The sequence below is a fragment of the Equus asinus genome, chromosome 20 (genome assembly GCF_041296235.1).
Source record: "Equus asinus isolate D_3611 breed Donkey chromosome 20, EquAss-T2T_v2, whole genome shotgun sequence".
Lineage (NCBI taxonomy): Eukaryota > Metazoa > Chordata > Mammalia > Perissodactyla > Equidae > Equus > Equus asinus.
The window spans coordinates 15,020,691-15,037,332 of NC_091809.1; the positions used below are offsets into that span (position 1 = coordinate 15,020,691).

The following is a 16,642-nucleotide window of genomic DNA, read 5'->3' on the forward strand; positions in this document are numbered from 1 at the left end:
AGGTCCTGCTTCCTCAGGTTTGGGGGCGGCCGGCTCTATGCCTGGTCTGTTCCCTTCCCTCCCAGCCCCACCGGCGGTCCTTCGCTGGGTGGAGGAGGGGCTGCTCGGCCCGCGCTGCCGGCAGCACCCTTGGCCGGCGTCTGCGGGTCTGTCTGTGCCTCTTTAGGGAGAAGCTGCTGCAGCGCGCCCTCCGGGGGTGTCCGTGTCAGGTGCTCTGGCCACCACTGCGCTCTCCCCCAGCCCCGTTCTCAGCGCCCAGACTTCCTGGGGCCGCGGCGAGGCGGGTGCCAAACCCAGCCTGCCTGGACCTTCTGTCCCCTCTGTGTCCCCGACGCCCCTTTCTGCCCCAGGATCCCATGTGACGTGTGAGTGTCGCATCTTCGAGCTCCGTGGGATGGGCCGGTTTCTCAGACCTTCCTGGTTCTGGTGACCTCGACGGTCTGGAGGAGCCTGGGCAGGACTCTGGAGAAAGCCCCTCAGTCAGGGTTTGTCTGGGTTTCCTCGTGGTGGCTGGGGTGGTGTGTTCCGGGAGGGCCCCGGAGTGAAGGGCCCCCCTCGCCCGTTCGTCCCAGGGTTCTGCTGCCACCGAGACCGACCCCGGTGACGTCTTCTTGGTCCCCTGGCTGAGATGTGTGGTCTGGTGTCTACACCGTAATGTTCCTCCTCCCCTCTTCCGTGCTACCCTATGGAAGGAAGTCCCTCGTTGCAGCCACATGGGGCTCTCTCAACCCTCAGCCCTGGCTGCTGTGCGCCGTGTGGGCCCGTGGCCGGGTGTGAGGCCAGGCCTGGCATCCCAGAGCCCCAGGTGGTGCTTGGCTGGCTGTGGGGGGCCTGCAGCCCCTGGAGGAGCCGTGCAGGCCGCGAGCCTGGCCCCCCATCCACTGTGGATGTGGCTCAGGGCGGACGGAGAACTGGCCTTGACCTCAGCCCGGAGCCTCCAGCTTCCCGGCCTGGGGGTCAGTGCCGTCATCCCCAGAGGTGAGGGCAGGAGGCCCCGTGGTCTCGGTGGCCCGGCAGCCATGGCAGTGGCAGACTGGGGTCCGTCCAGCTGAGAACCACAGGCTCTGGTGGTCTCTCTGCCCTGCAGACCCCGTGCTGGTGGGGGTGGCCCATGTCCTGCGGGGTAGACAAACGGACGGTGACAAGTGACAAGGGACTCATGTGATCCCGTTGGGACGTGAACGAAGGACAGGCAGCAGCTCACGGCGGAGGCCTCGCGGCCAGTGGGAGTGGAAAGACCCCTGGCGCCCCGAGATCAGGGCAATGCTCCTCACGGCTGCTGTATCCGCTCCCTTTGCTGCCGTCACAGACGACCATGGGCTGGTGAGTTAGAACGACACGTCTGCTATCTCGCAGTTCCAGAGGCCGGAAGTCCACACAGTTCTCATGGGGCTAAACCCAGGGCTGGGCAGGGCCGGTCCCGGAGGCCCAGGGGTGGAGCGTGTCCTGCCTCCTCCAGCTTCCAGAGGCGCCGCATCCTGGGCTCGGGGCCCCTTCCTCTGTCTGCACGGCCAGCAGCGCAGCGTCTCCATCTCGGCCTCTGACCCTCCCGTCTCCCTCTGCTCAGGACCCTTGGATGACCCTGGGCCCCGGGAATCCAGGGTCATCCCCATCTCTGGGTCCTTGGCTTAATCCCATCTGTGCGGTCCCGTTTGCCGTGGAGGAGCATGTGGTCACAGACGGTGGGGATTAGGACGGGGACATCCTTGGGGGCTGTTACTCTGCCGGCCACAGTGACATGGAGCGATTCCGGAGGCGTCAGATGCTCAGACGTCAGCTCTGGCCGACATCAGGTGCTGGCAGGGCTGTGGAGCGGGCTGGGTGCAGCCGGGTCGGGAGCCGTTGGCGGGGCACTTGGTCCAGGAGATGAGCGCCGCCTGAGGGCCGGTGACCCCACAGCTCAGGGTCATCTTTCGGCCCAGGGCTTGCGATCTCTTAAAAGACAGTGAAATTGGGGCTGGCCCGGTGGTGCAGCGGTTAAGTGCGCACATTCTGCTTTGGTGGCCCGGTGTTCGCCGGTTCGGGTCCCGGGTGTGGACATGGCACTACTTGGCAAGCCATGCTGTGGCAGGCGTCCCACATATAAAGTAGAGGAAGATGGTCAGAGACGTTAGCTCAGGGCCAGTCTTCCTCAGCAAAAAGAGGAGGATTGGCAGCCGTTAGCTCAGGGCTAGTCTTCCCCCACCAAAAAAAGAGTGAAATTGATTTAATGGTCACGCCCAGGAATTTTAAAAACTAGATTAAAGTAAGATAAAAAATGTCAGTGTGCGTTGTCTGTTGTGAGGGCGTTTGTGAAACTTGTGCTGTTTAAAGCTTCTGGTGAACTGGAGAAAGTGTGCGGGACCGAGTTCAACGAGGCCGGGGTCCTGAGGGGCAAGCTGCCTGCCTAGAGGGTCAGGCCCAGGGGGCCGCTCAGGTTCAGCATGGCACCTGCAAAGGCACCGAGGCAGAGGAGGGTCGGGTAGATCCCTGCTGCCGGGAGTCCAGGTGTCTGCAGAGCTGTGGGGAGATGTGGCCGGGGAGGGTGGGCGAGTTGGGGTGACGGCAGCCTGCATTGTCAAAGGTCTTGGGGCCACACCCAAAGTTTGGAGTCTTGTCCTGCGTCCATTCAGCAAGTGTTGGAATGTCCTTGTGCGCAACTGTAAATGCACCGGTCAGGACCCTGCCTCGGTGGGGTCTGCGCAGCCCCTGCCACACCCTCCGCCTGTGCCCTCTGCCTCCTGGGGGTAAATGTGGCCATGGTGTGGCTTTATCCACACACCATTCCTGCTTGGAGGGGCGTGTGGTTCGGGATTAAGACTGAAGCGTGCAGTCCATTTAGTTAATGGGCTTTATCTTGCGCATTTTAGAGCCATCACCATTGCTGGCACCTGACAGAAGCCCCCGCCGGTTCCTGGAGCATCTCTCATCGCAGCCTCAGCTACCCGGCCACACCAGGAACTTTGAAGTAAGTACGTGGGCCCCGGGCCCGGGTGGCCGCAGCCTCGTCCCTGGCTGGCCGTCAGGCCTGCACGTGGTGGGAGGAGCTGGACCCATTTGGTTCTGAGTTCCTGGGGTGTCCAGGGTCCACATGCCCTTAGACAGAGAGCCTGGACCCATGTGGGGGCCGTTCTGCTGGATGGGTCTTCCCCAGTCAGCACACTCGCCCTTCAGCGTCTGTCCCTCCTTTCTAGAAGCCCTGAGAACTGCTGTGTGTTTCAGGTGACACGGGGATCACCCAGGACAGGCTGTGCTGTCTGTGTCGTGTGCATCGGGCCCTGGGTGGGACGCCACTTCTGGGCTCACTGAGGGGCATACGCACCCTCCCCATGCTGCCTAGGAAGTGGTGACCAGTGACGTGGGGGGATGCCTGTAAAAACAGAGGATTCTTGCTAGAGTGCTGTTAAAAAAAACTCCATTCCCCAGTTTCTGGTGTCTTCCTTCTCCTGCCCTCTTCTTTTTTGTTTTTTGGTTTTTTGCTGAGGAAGACTAGCCCTGAGCTAACATCTGCCGCCAATCCTCCTCTTTTTTGCTGAGGAAGCCTGGCCCTGAGCTCACATCCGTGCCCATCTTCCTCTACTTTATATGTGGGACGCCTACCACAGCATGGCGTGCCAAGCGGTGCCATGTCCGCACCCGGGATCCGAACCAGCGAACCCCGGGCCACTGAAGTGGAACGTGCACCCTTAACCGCTGCACCACCGGGCCGGCCCCTCTCCTGCTCTCTTATAACAAATTGGGGACAGAGGGTTTCACGGAGGTGGCCTCTGATGGTGGCCCAGGGTGATTCCTCATAAGAAGAGAGGGAATAACATAGTCACCTCCTGGCTCGCACCCATGGGGCGGGGCGACTTGGTCAGTGTGGGTGAGCTGTCCCGCATGCCCCTGGCTGTCCACGTTGGCGGCTCCTGGTAGCCGAGAAAGGCTGCCTCGAGTGCAACGTTGATCTCAGACGAAGGCTCCTGTCTGAGGCCATGTGGCTTATGAGGGCCGAATGCGGACCTGAATGTGGCCTCATCTGTTCTGTCCTGATTAGAAACTCAGGGAGCGGGGCAGTGGAGCCCGGGCCCCTTTGGAAGGGGTGGAGCGAGCTTTTATTCCTTAAGGAGTAGACTCGAGGTATCTGGGTCCAGGGCCGGCAGACCAAGGCCCACGGAGCCATCCGGCCCGTGGTCTGATTTGTCGATAAAGTTTTGTTGTCACACGGCCCCATGCCCTCCTTTACGCGTCCTCTCTGGCAGCTTCCCCTTCGCCGTGGTGCGGCCGCGTGGTTGCGACAGAGACTGTGAGGCCTGCAAAGCTGAAAATATTTACTGTGTGGTCTGGTCCAGAAAAGGTGTGCCATCCCTGGTCGAGGCCAAGGGCTTGTTCCTGGCATGGGCTGGATGCACCGGTTTGGAACTGGCCCGTTCTGACCGTGCCTTCTCGGGAACGGCCTTTGTCCTCAGAGCTCGCGCTTTGTTATGAGGCGGTCAGTGCTCTGAAGTCGGTCGTTCTCTTTGCACCCGGTCAGCGCGGTGCATCTGAGTACAAACCTCGCCCTGTGCACTTGACTTTCCAGCAGCCCACCAAGAGCGCGGAGGTCCTCCTGGCTTTCCACTTCCCTCCGTCAGCCCATTTGGGAGCTGAAGAAACTGCGCGCGGGGACGGGAAGGTGCGAGAACATTCTTGGGGGGCGTGTGGTAGACGGAAGTGAATGAGACTGTGGGCTTCTTCTCCAGAAGGCCCCGGGCAGTCAAGAGATCAGAGTCCTCGAGACAAACCACACGGATTTACTGTGGTCTGGCGGGTCCCAACGAGGCTGCCTTGGACTTCATAAAAATTAATTTTTATAGAGAAGTAGTTCACATATAATAGTCACCCTTTAAAGTACACAATTCAGTGATTTTTAGTGTGTATGCTGAGCTGTGCCACCATCCCCACTATCTAATTCTAGAACATTCTCAGCAACCCAAAAAGAAACCCCATACATTGTGGTCACTCCCCACCCCCTCCCCAGCCCCTGGCTCCCACGAGCCCGCTCCCTGTCTGTGGATCTGCCTGTTCTGGACGTTTCATGTCCATGGGGTCACACGCCGTGTGTCCTTCTGTGTCTGCTTCTCTCCCTGAGCGTCGTGTGTGCAGGTCCGTCCATGTGCACCTGTGTCGGGGCCTCGCTCCTCTTCACGGCTGCGTGATACTCCAGCGTGTGGGGGGACATGTTGTGTGTGTCCGCTCATCTGTCGATAGGCGTTTAGATTCTTCCCACTTTTTGAGTCTTATGAATGATGCTGCTGTGAACATTCACAAGTTTTTGCGTGGACCTGTTTTCGTGTTTCTTGGGTGCACCCCTAGGAGTGGAATTGCTGGGTCTTGTGGACACTCCACGTGGACCCTGTTGAGGACCCGTCTCACGTTCCCACCAGCGAGGGCTCCCATGATTCTGAAGAAACATCTCCGAACAGTTCCTGCGGCCTCTCCCCGCTGCGGAGCGGGATCTGAGCCCGAGAGCCCACGGGATGGTTTAGAGTGGGACGGCCCGGGTGGGAGGGAGAGCCGGGCTGCCAGAGAGCAGCAGGGGCCCCGGGGCGGCTGCGAGCTGGGCTCCTCTCCCAGCCTCTTCCCCCCGAACCCCCGTCTGGCTGCTTGCTTGCTCCTTGATTTTCTTAATTGTGGCATTTCTTCCTCCTCAGCGTGTTGCCGGGTTTGCTTTTGCAGGTCTGGTAGCATTTTCGTGCACAGTAAAAAAACACACCGGGAGCCCCGTTTTTACATCTGTGAGCACAGGCGGGTGACGCGTCCGACAGTGAAATGCTCCTGCCGTCGCGGGCTCTGGGGGTGGCCCGCCATGACATCAAGGCCTTGGGGCGCTTCCTCCTGGCGTGTCGTGAACTTAGCTGGAAGGAGGGCCTTTGAGCTGGGGCAGCAGCCTCACCTGAGAGCCGCTCAGAGGCGCTCCCTCAGCCCACGATGTCCTCCAGGGCTTGGCCCTTGGGGCCTGTTCACGCAGCGAGGAGAGGCTTCTGAGCGCTGGCGCTGTTCACCTCGCTGTTTGTCCTTGTGGTCCCTGGGCGCACACACCAGCTCTGGATTAGCGAGCCTGGCCTTCCCCGCGCTTAGCTCTCCTGGGGACGGGGAACAGGGACACCGGGCGGCAGGACCTCCAGGGCAGTCACGCAGCTGCGGGTGTGGTCTGCATCTCCTGGTTCCTCCTGCAGCCTCCCCCTCATGTCTGGGGGAAGAATGAGATGTCATCCTCGCCACCTGGAGGTCCCGCCTATTGCGGTCCCAGCTGCAGGACGCCTGCGCCAACGTGAAGCTGCAGGCCAAAGTCATTTTGGGGGGCAGATGACCTGATGCGGCTTCTGTCTGCATCGCTCAGGCCTGTCCTGTCTCTGCTCTTGTCTGTGGAGCGTAGGCTGCATGTGCATCTTCCCAGGCCTGCCACGTGGCGGGTGCCTCCAGCCAAGGGATGCAGCAACTGTTCCTCATGTCTTTGCATGACAGGTTTTTCACTCGGTGTTTGTGGTGGGCTGGGTGGTGCCCCCAGAGCTGGCCACGTCCTCATGCCGGATGCTGTGGATATGCTCCTTCCAGGGTCAAAGGGCTTCGCAGATGGGGTGAAAGGTCTGGAGACAGGAGGCGATCCTGGATCGTCTGGGTGGGTCCAGTGTCATCACAGGGTCCTTAGGAGAGGGAGGCTAGAGGTTCGGAGGGCTGCAGTCGAGGGGACACGATGAGGAAGCAGAGAAGAGAGAGGTGGAGATGCTGCCCTGCTGGCCGTGCACGTGGAGGCAGGAAGGGCCCAAGCCCAGGACGTGGGGCCTCCAGCAGCGGAAAGCAGGACGCAGGCAGAGGGACCTCCAGCAGGAGCGCGGCTGGGTGGCAGCTGTGGGGCTTCTGGACTCCAGACTGTCAGATGGGTCGACGACGTCTCAAGCTGCGGGTCTGTGGTACTTGGTCATGGCGGCCGTGGGAAACGCGTGCACAGGGTTCCGGCCGGTGCTCCCTGTGCCCTTGGACATGACGTGTCCATCGGGGGCATGTGGACAGTCACCGACCTGGTGCTCAGGCCCCAGCAAGCCCCGTCCAGCCTGGCCACCATCCTTGTGGCCCCACCTCGCGTTTCTAGTCGGCCGTCCGGCTGTGTCCTCCCGCCCTCCCGCCTCTGGGCTCTGCATCTTTGTCTCTCTCTGGTCCCGTGGCTGTTTCAGTCCAGCCAGCTCAGTGGCCTAGCTGGAGCAGGTCTGGCACCCTCGCTGGGGCCTCGTGTCCTCCGAGGGCTGCTCCTGGCCCTTCTGCCTGCAGCCTGCACTCGTCTGCCGCCTCCTGGCCCCGCGCTCCCGCCACCTCGTCCTCCTGCTGCCGGCACCACAAGCACCAGCTCTGGTGCCCGGGCCAGCCGCGGGCGGGACCAGGGTTCCTCTGCCCCCAGGTCGGCGGGGACCATGGGCAGCAGGTGGTCACCCCCCGAGGGTGCCCCGGCCTACGGGCTCCGGTAGGTCAGGGGTCACGCCCACGCCTCGTGGTGATGCTGGGCTGGAGCTGCTGCCCCAGGGAGGGTCTTCTGCCTCCAGACTCCCCCTTCCTCGCACGAGGCCCCCAGCAGGTGGATGTGATGCAAAGGGACCCCGCGTCCCCGTGCTGGGGCCTTCAGAGCTGCTCCTGGGCCGCGTGGTAGGCTCGCGGCTGGGGGACGGCGCGGGGCTCGAGGGGCTTTCCCAGCACCCCCGTGGTGGGTTGTCGGAGGCCTCGTGAGGACAGCCGGCTGCTCCCGGGCCTGACCCGCTCAGGGCCCCTCTGCCTTCAGACTGCTGGGAACTGTGCTCTGGTGGCCGGGGCCGCGCGATGTGGAGCTGGGCCCCGCTGTCTGGGAGTCACGGTGGGGTCTGGGCACTCCCTGATGGCCGTGCCTGTGGGGGCGGGGACACCGGGAGCAGGTGGAGGGAGCCGTGGGGGAGATGCCCCCTTGGGGCAGGGGACGGCCCGCCCAGAAGGACCAGCGTCTCCCGGGACCCCCGGACTGGTGCTCACAGAGCCGTCATGCTCCTCCCACATGGGGTGCCCCTCACGGTTAAGCTTTGTCACGAGGTTCTGTGTCAGAGGACGTCCTTTCCAGCAGAGGGAGTGCTGGTTCTTGTCAAAACCTCCAGGTTGCAGATTCTGCCCGTTCGCCTTCTGGAAACGTCCACCTTCGGGCCCCGTAAACCCTCGTCAGGCCCCGGGCCCGACGGGTGAGAAGGACCAGGCTGACTGTCAGGGAAAGGGCGTCCGGTTGGTTACCTCATTTCTGAACTCTGTTCTCAGACAGTTGGGAGGATGGCAGGGCGCGTGCGGGCCCCAGGGCCGTCACCTGGTGTGGGGAGGCCCACCCCTTGGGGTGTTTCTCACCCTCCCTCTGTCGGGCTCCTGGGGAGAGCCCTGCTCCTGGGGGCGGCTGTTGTTGGGGGTGGAGCCCCCGTGTGGGTGGAGGCCTCTTCGGGGTCGGCTAGTGTCCCTACCTCTGGCCCAGCCCCGAGTCCCCGAGTGGAAGACGATGGGTGGTGCCAGCACAGTGCAGCAGCCCAGGAGGGTGGCCCTGGGCCAGGGCGACCGTGACCCGGAGAGCACTCAGACCCGAGGGCTGGCCTGGTCAGCCCTGCCCACTGTCACCATTGTCGCCGTCTCTGGGCCGAGGATGCTCGTCCCCTCCCAGGTGTGAGGAGGAGCCGCCAGCACAGCCCTGCCCCCACACACTGGATGGTCAGGCTGCAGGGTCCCGACGAACGGCTTTTTTTCAGGAACTTTATTGAGATGTAATTCACACGCCGTATGATCCGTCCATTAGAGCGCGGCAGCCGGCGGGTCTCAGCGCGTACTCAGGGCTGCTCTCGGCCTCGGAAGGAGAAGCGAGCAGAAAGGGGCCATTTCTTGGCTGCGAGAGGTGTTGAGGGCTGGCTAGGGTGAGCTGCCTCCCACCAGGGTCCCACCAAGGGTCCCGCCCAGGGTCCCTGGAGGCTGCCTGTTCTGCTGCAGGAGAAACCCAGCAGCCGCCCCCGCTGGTGGGGCTCAGGGTGTCGCCCCCTCTGTGCAGCTGGCAGGGCTGGCACGGGGCCGGGGGCAGCCGGGGTGGACGGGGCGGCGCCTGGATTGAACGGCCGGCAGATGAGGCCCGGATGCCGTCGTGCGGGCCCAGTTCCACAGCCGGGGGAGTCTCCGCGGGGCTCGGGGGCCACGTGCGTCCAACGCCCAGAGCTCAGATTCTCTCTGGGTCTCCGTGGTTCCCACAGCTGCCGTCACAGGCGACCAGAAATGCAGGGACTGAGACAGCCCGTGTCTGCGCTCTGATCTGGGTGTCAGAGGTCAGGCAAGTCTGTGGGACGGAAGTCCAGGTGTGGTCAGGGCCGGCTCCTTCTGGAGGCTCCCGGGAAGAACGAATCTTCATTTTTTCCAGCGTCGAGGAGCCGCTTGCTGTCCTTGGCTCGGGGCCCCTTCCTCGATTCACTCCAGCCTCTGCTTCCGCCGTGTCCCCCTCTCTCTCTGACCCTCCTGCCTCCCTCCTGCATGGACCCTGTGATGACACCGGACTCCCCAAGAATCCAGGGTCACCTCTGTCTTGGGTCCTTGACTTAATCTACCTGCAAACCCTCCCTTTGCCATGGACGGGAGCACAGAGCTGGCTCCCGGGGATGGGGACAGGGATGTCGGGGGACATTACACTGTCGCCCACAGTCTCGTCCACACTGGCCTGTCCCGCCTGCCCGTCCCCCATGGGCAGCAGGGCTGTGACCTTCCCTAAAGAGGCTGCTCAGACAGAGCCCGAGGGGTCTCGGCTCCTGCTTCCTCACCCTCTTCTGCCCTGGGAACACATCCAGAGCCCCCCACTTCTCACCACCACCACTGTCCCCCTCGCTCCCCCCTTGTACCCCAGCTGCCACTTGGCCCTCCGCAGCCAGGCCCGCCTGCAGAACCTGCGAGGCCCAGGCCACAGCGAGACCCGGGCCCCCGGTCTAAAACCATGTAGACTGTCAGGGCGCCATCAGCTGGGGCGAGGTGACCGGCCGGGCCAGCCCTGCGTATTTATACGGTCACCTCCCACAGCCGGAGGGTTTCTCCCAGTGCAGCTGGGACCTGTCTCCTGGCTTTCAACGACCCAGCGCTCCCAGCAAATCTGGCACGGCACATGCCGCGAGCTGGCCCTCTCTACTCGCCGACCCCCTTCCGCCTCGCTGTGCTCGCTGCTTGTTCCCGGCTTTGCCAGGGTGGTCCTTCCCTCTGCAGAATTTTCTCCCACCTCCAGCTTCTGTGTGGATCGCACCCCCTTCGTGTTGGATGTTAGAGTTCAACTAACAGCCCACGGCCACCGGCGCTCCCTGTGCACGTGGACTCCGTCTCTCTCGCAGCTCTCGCTCTGCGCTCTGTGACATTGTGTGCGTCCCCGACGGGGCCCTTTCTGGCTCCAGCACCAGAGCCCTGCCTGGCCCCCAGCCGGCCCGGCGTTTGCTCAGCAGAGGGGATCCTGGCACCCACGCCCCCGAGGCGGGCCAGTGGGCTGCGGGCGGGCAGAGCGGGGCCTGGGGACTCTCCACGCCACGGGGACCTGCTGGTGGCCTGAGCCTGTGCCTCCTTCGCCCCAGCCTGGCCCTGTGCTGCTGCCCTGTGGGCAGGAGCCGGGGAGGAGGGTCCCAGCAAAGGGCGTGCCTGGCGGGTGCAGAGGGTGATGGAAGGCCTGGTGGAGGGGGCCGTCGGGTAGACAGGGACGTTTGCACCGTTGCTCTCGCTGCGTCCCCGCACGCAGGTGTTTTTTTGCCAAAGCGTCTTAGAGTACACTGCGGGCGTGATGCCGCCCCTCCCTACGTAACTCAGCAATGTCCTAAGGGGTGCTTTTAAGACTTGCCCACCTTTCCTAGTGTCATCTGACATCCAGCCCTTTTCCCACTTGTCCCCAGAATGTCTCTCTTCTTTGTCGCACAGGTCGTGACGTCTCCCTCGTCTGTCAGTGGAGAAGAGCCCCACTTTCTCTTGGGCAACGGCAGGACCTTGCTCTTTCCTTCTCCCCTCCCCCAGCTCTCTCTTATTTTGGGGGGTAACGGCTTTATTGAGATGTGCTTCACGTCTAGTTCACCCACTTGATGCGTGCAGTTCCACGGCTTTTAGTGTGTTCACAGAGTTGTGCAGCCGTCACCAGGATCGATTTGAGAACATTTCCATCACCACATAGAGACCTCTCAGCCTGGGGTGCACCGTGTGTCCTTCTGTGTCTGCTTCTCTCCCCGAGCGTCGTGTGTGCAGGTCTGTCCACATGCAGCTGTGTTGGGGCCTTGCTCTTCTTCACGGCTGCGTAATATTCCAGCGTGTGGATGGACACACGTGTGGATCCATCATCCATCAACGGACATTTAAGTTGTTCTCACTTTCGACTTTTGTGAATCCTGTGCTGTGAACGTTTCTGCGAGTTTTCGTGGGGAGGTGTGTTTTCCTTTCTCTTGGCTGGACCCCCAGGAGTGGAACTGTGGGTCAGATAATTGTCTGTTTCCCTTTCTGAGGACCCGCCAGCCTGTTTCCACAGTGGCTGCACCGCTTTCTAGTCCCACCAGCAGCCCAGGAGGGTGCCGACTTCTCCACGTCCTCGCCAACACTTGTCCTTGTCCGTCTCTTCCATCGTGGCCGTCCCAGTGGCATGAGGGCTGTCTCGCTGGCTTTGATTTGCGTTTCCTGATGACAAACGTGGCCATCTTTTCATGTCCTCCTGGGCCATTTGTCTGTCTTATTTGGAGCAGTATCTTTTCCAGCCCTTTGTGTGCTTTTTGGTCGCTGTTGGTCTTGTCACCGTGGAGCTGTAAGAGCCCGCGTCTGTGGCGTGGCGCCATCTTGTAAAGAGTGCATTGCTCTTTCTGGACTCTTCTGCGAGTTCCCTCAGGGCGGCTCTTGCTGTTCCTCCCCCCGTCTCCAGAACCAGAAGGTTGGCTCAGGGATTCAGTCAGATTTCTCTTATTTCTTGAGCACGTACATGAAATTTTCTTTCCCTGCCTTCAAAAAGCGTGAGTGTTGGGATTATAAAACATTTTAATTTTCTCCTTTGTATTTACTTACTCAAAACCTTCATTTCAAAAGGCACAAATAAGACTGAAAAAATAATGACACAGCCCGCGAGCTGAGTCTGGATGACGGTGGCGGTGGGGGTGGAGCCCTCGGCCGGCGCGCGCAGAATCTCCCCCTGCTGTCTGTCGTCTGCTGTCCCCTCCCCGATGGAGAGCTCATCCTGTGTCGAGCTTTCGACGTGTGGGAGCCTGTGAGGGGCCCTGGGGCTGCCCAGAACAAGCTGGTCTTGCGGAGCAGGTGGGTGTGCCCCATGGTGCCGTCTCCCACCGCCGGTGCCAGGCAGGAGGCAGCCACTGCAGAGGACAGGCTCCCCTCCGGGGACCCAGGTCGCTGGTCCCCGCGGGACCCTTGGGAGCCACTGCTCTTGGCCTCAGGGGCCACGAGCCCCCAGGGGTGCGGGAACACAGGGGCGAGGTGGAGAGACAGGAGTGGGGGCTGGGTGGTGAGAGTGCGAGGAAGGCTCCTGAGCGGCCACCGCAGCTTGTTCTCCCGTCTGCTCCGAGGTCCCGGCCCCTCCACAGCCGCAGCCCAGTGCGGCTCCACAACGATGCTGGTGGTGTTCCCAGAGCGGCGGGGTCTAGTCTGCACCCAGGCTGTGAGCACCCTGGACAGACATGCTGTCCTGTGGGCTGCTGTGCCACGGGGTCCTGTGGGAGCCCCCTTGGCTGGGTCTGGGCTGGAGGGGAACGGGCCGCTGGGCTGGGGACTCAGGTGGGGTGGCGGTTAGAGGTTTAGTTCCCGTGCCCTGGCCGTGGGCAAGGGGCCTAGGCTGGGCTGGCGTGGGGGTCAGTCCTGGGCTGGTCAGGGCCCCGGTGCCCGCTGCTCCAGAGGGCTTGTGACAGCCGCGTTCTATGGTGCGTCCCTGCCGTCCGGCCAGAGCCCCCGTCTCGGCCCTCACAGCCTGCTGTGCACACCCCAGCTTTGTGCCTCCCGCGAGGAGAAGCCTCGAGATGCGCTGTGCACACGGGGCGGAAGGCCGGGCACCCTCACCCACAGTCCAGTGGGAGCGTGATGTCAGCGCGCCGTCATGGCCCAGGTGGGGACGGGTCGGGTCTCGGGCAGGGCCTCCGACAGCCCGGGAGCTGCGGCCTCAGCACGATTCCTGGGTGCGTGCTGCCCTCTAGTGTCCGCCCGGGGCAGTGCCTCGGTGACGCAGAAGGGCCTGGAGGCCTGGGGGCTTCTGCCTTCTCGCTGTGCCCGGCTGCGTCCTCCTCGTCCTCGGTTCTCTGTTCGCTGAGGTTCTGAGCTTGCCCAGGTCCTGGGGGGGGTCTGGTCCTTCTGCCCTGATTTGGAGAATTTAACCTGCCAGCAGTGACCCTGCCCCAGAGTCTGTCACCCGCTGCCCCTGCTTGGGGTGGGCCACCCACTCCCCCGCTGGCTCCCCTGCACGCCCGGGACGGAGTGGGCAGCTCCAGGAGCGCCTCTGCCCCACGGGGAGCCCCGATCCTGTGTCCTCTGTCGGCCGTACTGTCCCCTCTGCGCCCAACATCCGGCCTGGGGGCGTTTCTGGTCTGCAAACCAGCCATGCTGGCTGGGCCTTGATCTGGTCCACTCGCCGCCCCGGGCTGCCTGTGGCCCATGGGCCTGGGCTCTGCCTGCAGCATCCGGGCCGGGGCTGGCGGGACACCCACTGCTCAGGGGGCCCCCTCTGGGGTGGGGTCCCTGCTCTTGAGTTCACACCGTGAAAGGTGGCCTCCCACCCTGTCTCACTCGCCTTCAGACCCGCTGGTGCTGCTGTCCCGCAGGGTCCAGCTCGAGCTGGATGCATGATCGGAGCTGATGCTGGTGGACCTCGCTGGCCGGGGGGAGGCGCTTGCTTCCAAGGCCCTGTGTGACGCTGACTGCCGTGTCGCACTGGCTTCAGGACTGGGCGCTTCTGCTTTTGATTAGCTGAAGTCGTGCGTCTCTTGTGCCAGGCCCAGTGACGAGGGGGCTCAGCCCTCCCCTTGCCCCAGCGCAGCCACGGCCCGCAGCCTTGGTGTCCGGAGGCCGTGGGCTGCCCAGCACATTGTGGGGACGAGGGCCGCGCGGTGACGGGCTGACGCACTCACGCTCTCTTGTCTCCCCTCGCAGGTGTGGCGTCTCTGAGCTGCAGCCATGGGGTCTGAGGACCACGGGGCCCAGAACCCCAGCTGCAAGATCATGACGTTCCGCCCGACCATGGAGGAGTTCAAGGACTTCAACAAATACGTGGCCTACATCGAGTCCCAGGGAGCCCACCGGGCGGGCCTGGCCAAGGTGGGTGCGTCCTGGCTCCGGGCCGGGCCCAGCGTGGCCGTGTCTGAAGGCTGCGCGTCCCCCGCTAGTCAGTTCATTGAGCCGCCGTTATCCACAGACGTGATGGAGTCTCCGCTGTGCCAGGCGCTGGGCCCCGAGTTCAGCAGTGACTCGCCTGCCCGGTCCCTGCAGGAGCTGGCCCGCCGGGCCCACAGGCGACAGTGAGCGCAGCGTGGGGACGCGTCACCCGCCTGGGGGAGAGAGCGTCAGCGTCTCCCCATAAACAGTGGTCGTTTTGAGACCATGATGTGCGTGTGACGCAGATTCAGGTGCCCGCAGGGCAGAGTGACGCGGAGTGCCCCCTCTGCTGCCCCCTCTCCCTGCTCCTCTCTGTGGAGCATCCTGGCCAATTTCCTGTCTGTTTCCCTGGCGTGGTCTGCACATACGTGTCCACACGTGTGTGGGGACAGACAAGCGGGCCCTGTGTCGTTTTTAACATAAACGGCCGCCTACGCTCTGAAGGCGGGGCTGTGGGTCCCTGACCCCGTGTGTGGGGCGTTGCTCAGCTGTCTTCCGGAAGATTCACAGTCTGGCTGTTCCGGGCTCTTCTGGTTGCTTCCTGTGTGACTGTCACTTCATCTTGATCGCAAGTCCTCTGTTCCTTAGCCCGGGCCCTGCAGACCTTCGCCCCAAGGAACCGGACAGGAAACGTCTTCGGCTTCCCAGGCCCGACTGTCTCTGTCACCTCCCTCAGCTCCGCCGCCGTGACAGCTGTGACCAGGGCGCGCTCGCGCCACGGAATTGTGTTCATGAATCTCACAGAAATTTTAGTCATCCTGAAATGTCCTTCTTTGTGATTTTCCCCCAACCGCTTACTTCGCTGGCGGGCTGCACGACAGCAGGTGGCAGGCCGGTCTGGCAGCGGTGTCTGCCCCGTGGGCTGGGCAGTGAGAGGGGCCCCGCCTGCCCCCGCGGGTGTGGCTCGTCCTGCTTCTCTGTCCTTCCCCTCCTGGCTGCATTGCCGCCCTGGCCTCAGGGGACGCGAAGGGAGGGACTGCAGTGTCCTCCTTGCCCCCCTTGAGTTTTGTCCCCTGTGCATCGTGAGGACACGGACACAGCAGGACAAGTCATCTGGGCCGGGAGCCGCGGCCGCCGCTGTCATTTTGGCTCCAGTCCTCCCTGTGAACAGCCCGACGTGCGCGGCTGAGGTTGGGCGTCTCCGGGAAGGCCCTGGCAGCCCGGGGGCCCTGCGGCTTCTGAGGGTCCGTGGGGGCCTCTCTGCCCGCTGGCCCATCGGCTGGTGTCCGGTCAGGCCACACTTCGGCGGCTCGCTGGTTGTGGGGAGACTGAGTGAGGCCTGCGAGTCCTGGCTGTGAGCGCAGCTCGGGCCTACCTTCTCCTTGGGCTCCGTCCCCTTGTCCTGGATGCAGTGCCCACCTCCTCTCCATCCAGGTCGTCCTTTCTGCCCAGAAGGTGGTACAAGTCAGTGTCTCAGATGGCCCTGCCGGGGGCACCTTCGCGTCTGCCCCGTCAGCTCTGTGTTCCGGGCCAGCCTTCTGGGGCCTGGTCCTCTCTGCCATGTCTCCACCTTCACCAGCTCCTTCTCCCGGCTCCTCTGAGCTTCAAGCCTTTGAGTCCAGGGGGGCGGTTCCCCAGCTGACATGGCTCGACGGGAAGCCGTGTGGACGGGCGTTTTCCGGGTGGGCTTCCCTCTGCCCTTGGCTCCTTGCTCTTCTGGACTGTGTTCGTTCTCTCGGCTGGCGCTCGCCCTTGGGCCGAGTGTCCTCTCTGAAGCCGGCTGAGGGGCAGGGCAGCGGGACAGACGCAGGGCCGCTGTGGGACCGAGGGGTGGGGAGGCGCTCCCCACAGCTGCCGAGAGAGCCTGCGGGCGGCAGTCACGCGCACACGCCCATGCTCACACTCGTGCTCCCGCCTCACAGCACGTGTACCGCTGCCTGTGGTCCCTGCGCGGCCTCCCTCCGCTCCGTGGGGACAGATGGACCCAGGGACACATGAGCCCCGGCTCTGGGCACCCCCACTCCACTCGGACGGGGCCCTCGGCTCTCGGGGCTGCCAGCCTCCGGGAGAGGGAACCCGGGTCCTGTGGCCTGAGCGAGCTCTGTGGACCCTGGTCTCATCAGCCTTGACCACCCTTGTGTGTGCGTGTGCCGGGGGCTCCTTTCCTTCGTCAGAGCTGTGCTTGGTGCCCTTAAGGCCCTGGTGGAGCTGGGTGGGGGTGGGCGCTCAGCAGGCACAGCCAGAGCAGGGCCTGGAGCTGGAGCGGCCCGGGTGCGGGGCCCACACGGCGGCTGTCGGGGGCTGTCAGGTTCCTCACCACTCTGTGTGTGCTCAGGGGTCCCTGCCCCCTGGGGAGCAGGGCTGGGCG

The 16,642-nt window shown here is 63.4% G+C and overlaps 1 protein-coding gene across 8 annotated transcripts in view; it reads left to right on the forward strand.

Moving 5' to 3' along the window:
- KDM4B (lysine demethylase 4B) overlaps positions 1-16,642 on the forward strand; it is a 115,660-nt gene that overhangs the window by 24,098 nt on the left and 74,920 nt on the right. For 7 of the 8 annotated variants that reach the window (XM_044752007.2, XM_070491769.1, XM_070491770.1 and 4 more), the window contains exons 2-3: positions 2,850-2,947; positions 14,113-14,277. In XM_044752007.2, the coding sequence (XP_044607942.2) occupies positions 14,137-14,277 (141 nt within the window). In that variant the 5' untranslated portion in view covers positions 2,850-2,947; positions 14,113-14,136. The remainder of the gene's footprint in view (positions 1-2,849; positions 2,948-14,112; positions 14,278-16,642) is intronic. The other variant, XM_070491768.1, reaches the window with a different exon arrangement.